The following is a 6,023-nucleotide window of genomic DNA, read 5'->3' on the forward strand; positions in this document are numbered from 1 at the left end:
ATGACAAGCCTGTCGAGGTTTAGTGGCTGCCCTCTTTCTTGCGTCAACCCCGGGGAGAGCAATACTGAACCCAGCGTGGTGCTGCCACCTTTGGCAGGGGAGCACATGGGGCACCCCACCGGCAGTTCCTTAAAACTCTGCCCCTCGCACAATCTGCGAGACTACCCTGAGACGAGGGCCCGTGCATATGTTGACAATTCGGTTCCCCATCTTTCAGACACGGGATACACCAGCCACCGGTTAGAACCCAGTCCTAGGGGCATTATTATTGGGACAAATCTGTCAGGACCAGGCATGCCACCAGTCACAGATCAACTGGCATCAAGATCTAACCAGCATGGCACGACTGGAAGGTACCGTGACCTTCCCAGCTATAGGGATGGCAGAAGCCACGCTTTTTTCACCGCATACCACGAACAGGCCAACGGCTCCTCCGACACTGCTCGTGACTTCAGCAGTCAAGTAATGCTGGGACTCTCCGGCGATATCCTCTCGAGGGTTCACCCCTACAGCCAAACGATCAGCGGCCCGAGGGGCAACGGCCAACAACTTGTCACCCAATTTCTGGGTCTCTACAAACCGCTGAACATGGCCGTGCAGCGAGGAGGAGGCGACGCCTTCCTCAGGTGCTCCAGGCAAAATCCCAACAACGAGCTGGTGTGCAAATGGAGTGACAGCCAAGTGGGGGCCGGGAAGCAGCCCTGTGCCAGGACGTTTGGGACCATGTATGAACTTGTCACCCATGTCACGGTGGAGCATGTTGGCGGACCAGAACAGACCGAATACGTTTGTCACTGGGAAAACTGTCCACGGGACAGTAAGCCATTTAAAGCCAAATACAAGCTGGTGAACCATGTAAGAGTCCACACAGGGGAAAAGCCCTTCCCCTGCCCATTCCACGGATGTGAAAAAGTTTTCGCAAGATCAGAAAATCTGAAGATTCACAAGAGAACACATACAGGTTGGTGCCCATGTAATATTACCAGATGAATAGTAGGCTATCAATAAAACTATATTGAAATGTTCACAATTATTATTTTACCGTGTGCCAGTAGGTAAATAATGAACCAGTCTTAACTGTGACGTGCTTTTGCCATTCTTTAATTAGAGTATTAACCGTATTGTTTCCAATGGCTGATGAGAGAAATAAGTACTTGGCAAATTATTTATTACCTGAAAATAGATATAACTTTAACCAAACATATATATGTTTTTGTATTCACTCTCAAGTATCAATTAGTTGAAATAGTTTGCAACATTTATACAAGTAAGTTATTTTGTTTTAGGAGCTTTATTATTTCCAAGAGAGTCAATACATTAGACTACCTTAAACATTGCTTACAAACCTGCCATTTTTCTTTGTTGAATGACTTATTAAGACTCTGCCCCACTTTTAGTTTATATTTAAAAAAAATCCTATTTTTTGCATGTCAGTTATGAAATATATTACAACTTGCATGCTTGATAATTTTTTGTTATAATAATGAATATTATTTGGAGTGGTGGTTTGTGTGTACTGTGTTGGACAAGGGCTAGTAGTCGTAGGAAAGACAGCAACTGATGATCACATAGACAACTAGATAACTCTTTGGGCCAGTTGTTTGGGTGCCTCTCATTCTCATTCATGTTGAGAAATAAATAAATAACTGCCGGGACACCGGAGAGTTGTGACGTAGTCTTTACGCGGCGCGCAGTTGCAACCTCAGTAGGAAGGATTATTACTCTGCGCTCGCGCAGGACCCATGCTGCAAACTCAGCAGCCAGATAAGCTACGCTACGAAGTGCACACGTCATACTTTCTCCTTTTTAAATGCAAGTTATGAAAATGTGTTTCGGTGCTTGCGAAAAGGCAAAAATTCGATTAATATGTGGCAACATTATTTATTTTGCTTGATGTATATTTAGCTGAAACATTGAGCACGATTTCTGTATAGATGCCCACTAAAGTAGCCTAACGAACCACATTTATTCTTACGCATGTGCAGTTCAATAAAAATATATAAATCATTTTCTGTTAAAACTGTTTGGAATAACCCAGACCCACTGAACACAAACATGTTTAATAGGCTACATGACATCAGACGCAGTGACAAAATAATCCGCTGGATATTCACAGGTAGCCTGTGGAAAACGCATGTCCGTTTTAATTGAAATTTCATGCCGACAGAGAATCTTAATAAATAATATGTCATCAAGCTATATTTATTGGTGAAGTAATGTTTGCTAAAGTAATTTATTTCCCTAATCAAATACCTTCCTGTTTTTGTGCTGGGGTGTCTGTGGGGTTAGTTTTGCTGTGAAAGTGTTTTGATTAGTCCAATATTTTCTATTAGCATATTGTCACGAGCAGAAATCAGTATTATATAGGTTTCTCCAATATCGTGGGCATATGTCAGTTTATGTGAGTTTCCGGTTTTTTAGAAGCTGGAAGAACCCAACGTGGATATCATTCATCCTAGATACAAATAAAAACGAGTCAGATTACAGTCCTCAGAAGGCACCCAAACTCTGAAGATAATAAAATGTAGGCTTCAATGTTGATATATTATGAAAACAACACATTTTCATTTCCCCAAGATAAGTCATTCACTGTTCTTTTGGCTAACTAGACATGTCCCTCGTAATAAGCGGCCATTTTTCCCCCTTCTGCACGTTTAGGTGAAAAACCGTTTAAATGCGAGTATGAGGGCTGCAATCGGAGATTTGCAAACAGCAGTGACCGGAAGAAGCATTCTCATGTGCACTCCAGCGATAAGCCCTACACTTGCAAAGTCAGAGGATGTGAGAAATGTTACACTCATCCCAGCTCTCTACGCAAACATATGAAACTCCATTGCAAGGCCTACATATCCAAAGCCAACGACGAGCGCCTGGAGGATGGGGAACACCTTGCCGAAGCCAGGTCTCCTACAACAGAGCGGCAAGACGTGTCCTCCCCTCCCTCCATGAGGCGGGCTCCACCACCTGCCTCCTCGCAAGGGTCCCTCTCCCCCGAGATTCGAAACGACACGTCTCTGAGGTCACGTTTCCATCACACGTTTGACAGCAGTTTGGACTACGCGACGCATAGGTCACAGGCCCTCTTGGACCCTTTGTTGATACAGCGGAGCAATTACAGGCCCGAACCTTCACAATACCCTTGCAACCAGACGAGCCACAGTTTTACTCAAGGACACAGGACTTTTGCAAATAGTTCCCCTTTCCAGAAGAACATTGTTAACGGCTGGTATACCTGTCACAGTGGTGTGGATACGTTCTCGTTAAAACAGTGTAATGAGGACATGTCATCAGCCTAATTCTGATAGCCACACTGCTAGTCAGGCAGCCATTTCCCGAACAGACACCCAAGCTGTATGTAGCCTACATTTTAATGTGTCTCCCAATTTCAAAACACAAATATTTATAATATAGTGTATGTTGTGGATGTAAGCTTTAAATGTTATAAATGGCGCTGTTTCAGTGTTGTGGCGTGCTCAGTTGGCAATATAGCATATGCAACGAATGTCCCGTCTAGTGGTTCAAAAAGAAAACAAGTGGCCAGCAAAGGTGTAAATCTGTATCATTATATACAAACAGTGTAGTCTGTTGCAAATATGACCCATGTTTATGACCTGCTCAATAACCATATAGACAAAAGACTATAGTAGAAATACGTTCTATTACCTAGTGGTTAAAGTTCTTGGATAAAAGAAAGCGTACAATTATTGTTCTATGATATGTGATGTTGAAAAGTCAAAAGAGTTGTTTCGAAAGCTGTGAACATTTTTCTTCCTGTCATGTCCAATTTTGACGCCTATCATATTGTAAAAATAATGTTATTTATGTCTAATTCTTGTTGAAATCGTAATTCAAAGGTGACCTATTTAGGATATCGTGCGCTAATTTATTATTATTTTTTAAATCACATTAAACATCACATAAAAGTAGTGTAAATTACGGGACCTGGTGAGGCCTCACATTTTCCACCCAACATAGGGTGGAGCGTGAATGTCTCCTGATGCCTTTTCCCAAGATGCCCCCAGTCTTTTTTTCTTTCTTTTAATAGTCTATACATGGATAGGCTATTTCATATATCTCTGCAGCTCTTTTTGGATCGACTGAGAAGCCAATCTACAGACTACTTGATACGAATTAAAATGTTTAATTAAAATTCTACTGTATATACTGTAACATTAATTATGCATTCAATATTTCATTAAAGTATCTCCATTCTCTTTGATCAGGCAGTGTGTGATTAAACCCAATGCATTCTCAAAGAAAACGTGCGGTAGTAGTAGCATAGTGACGACTCCCAGATTTGGAACCCTGTTTGCTTCAGCTATATCGCTGCATATTTGAGGATTTTACATCTTGCCCTCTCACGCATGCAACACACACACACACACACACACACACACACACACACACACACACTTTACCCCCCCACACACACACACATACATACATACATATACACGCACACACACACGAACGCACGCATGGACACACACACGCACATGCACACACAAACACGCACAGACATACTTTATTAGGTCTATTGCACCTGAACTTGGGGCAACAGGATTTTAGGTATAGACATTTACGGTGTGCTTCACCTCGCTGAGCAGCGGAGAGGTAGGAAGCCCATAACTGTTTTGCCAGTTCAAAAGAAGCTGTAGGGTCAGTATCCTTTGGGCCACGACTGGTTGGCTGTGTGCAAAACTGGTATTGATTTCAAAGGACACTTAACCTATCTTTAGGATCAAATCCACATGGCCCCGCTCACTAGGGTGGCCATACATCTGACTTTTGGCGGTTCAGACCTCTGCACGCAGAACTTCTGACTAGATTCAGCATTTGTGCAACTCTGCATTGATGGGAACTATTTACACCAGCGCAACGTAAACTGAATGTCAAAACGTAAAACCATTATTCAGTATAAATTTGTTAGCATTATGGACATACTGCAAGTAACCATGCAGGCTAGTGTGCGTGTAAATCTAGTCAATTAGTCATTGTTGATGCGTGGCTTACCTCTTTGGGACAAATAACCTTCCTAATATGAAGCAATACAGATACTAAGTGAAGTATAAACAATTGTATGGCTGAACTTTAGTTATGGTTTTCATTTTGCAACTGTCATGGTCCGGCTTTTTGAACTTGCCCTTTTTGGGATCATAGCAGTGGCCAACCGATACGCCCAACCCTGCGTTTGAACGAATTTGCGCTCTCTCATATTTCATACTCTGTTATAGGCTAAAGCGTTATTTAGTAACCAAAACACAAGTGATATTCGTGTGAACGTATTTCTTCTCTTTTCTCAAAATCTACTTAACATGAGTGGCAGAGGGATCTGATGCGTGTAGTATCGAATATATTTTCGCTCATCCCGTGTGGCCTTTTTGAGTTCAGGGGCCTCGTGGAGTCTCGTTAAGTCCACGCGTTAACGTAACAACTGCTATGCACACATATTGCCCTGTTCCAATGTTCTACTTTGCATGATTGCTAACATTATAATATAATGAGGTCATCAGGGCTAATGCAAATAAAATTAACAATACACCATCTAACTGTGATTAATCTGAGTGCAAACAGTATTTGAAGTATGATGGACAGAACAAATATGATGAAGGCTATAATATTTAAATACTTTCAGGACAGCACAATTGTCACTCTTTTTATCATTCCAGAAACTGCTGGTCTCATTGTGTATTGATTTGTGTGGTGAAACTAGACGGATTTCTCAACCAAGTCTATCCTGGTGTTAGTGGCTCCTCTCAGTCTTTACAGAAAGTCATCTCATATGAAGTTATGTAGTTTCCCTTTGTGTGTCAATGGTGTTCCAATTTAAAACATGGAATATTCACACTGTGAGAAGGATGCTGTTACATAATAATCTAGGACAGATCCATTTCAATTTGTCATGCCAATGCCCAGTGCCAATTGCTTTATGTTGATGTGCATGTGTGAATATAATGCCACCAATGACCAGCCTATATTACACTTAAAAGGGTCCATTTCAGCTCAGATGGTTATTGCAATAA

The 6,023-nt window shown here is 41.8% G+C and overlaps 1 protein-coding gene across 1 annotated transcript; it reads left to right on the forward strand.

Moving 5' to 3' along the window:
- On the forward strand, nt 1-3,296 carry zic6 (zic family member 6). The gene is made up of 2 exons (XM_076292798.1): nt 1-961; nt 2,659-3,296. Exons 1-2 carry the CDS (start codon nt 1-3, stop codon nt 3,294-3,296), a joined length of 1,599 nt encoding a protein of 532 aa, XP_076148913.1.
- The last annotated feature ends 2,727 nt before the right edge of the window (nt 3,297-6,023 follow it).

The sequence above is a fragment of the Alosa pseudoharengus genome, unplaced genomic scaffold (assembly GCF_046254945.1).
Source record: "Alosa pseudoharengus isolate Yale_2024_CS ecotype anadromous, Long Island Sound unplaced genomic scaffold, YU_APseudo_1.1 YU_APseudo_1.1_scf_19, whole genome shotgun sequence".
Taxonomy (NCBI): domain Eukaryota; kingdom Metazoa; phylum Chordata; class Actinopteri; order Clupeiformes; family Clupeidae; genus Alosa; species Alosa pseudoharengus.

Bases quoted from the DNA above. Each gene is read 5' to 3' on its own strand.
- zic6 (XM_076292798.1), top strand. From the start codon at position 1: ATGACAAGCCTGTCGAGGTTTAGTGGCTGCCCTCTTTCTTGCGTCAAC. The intron at 962-2,658 runs GTTGGTGCCCAT...CTGCACGTTTAG, and splicing joins TCACAAGAGAACACATACAG to GTGAAAAACCGTTTAAATGC.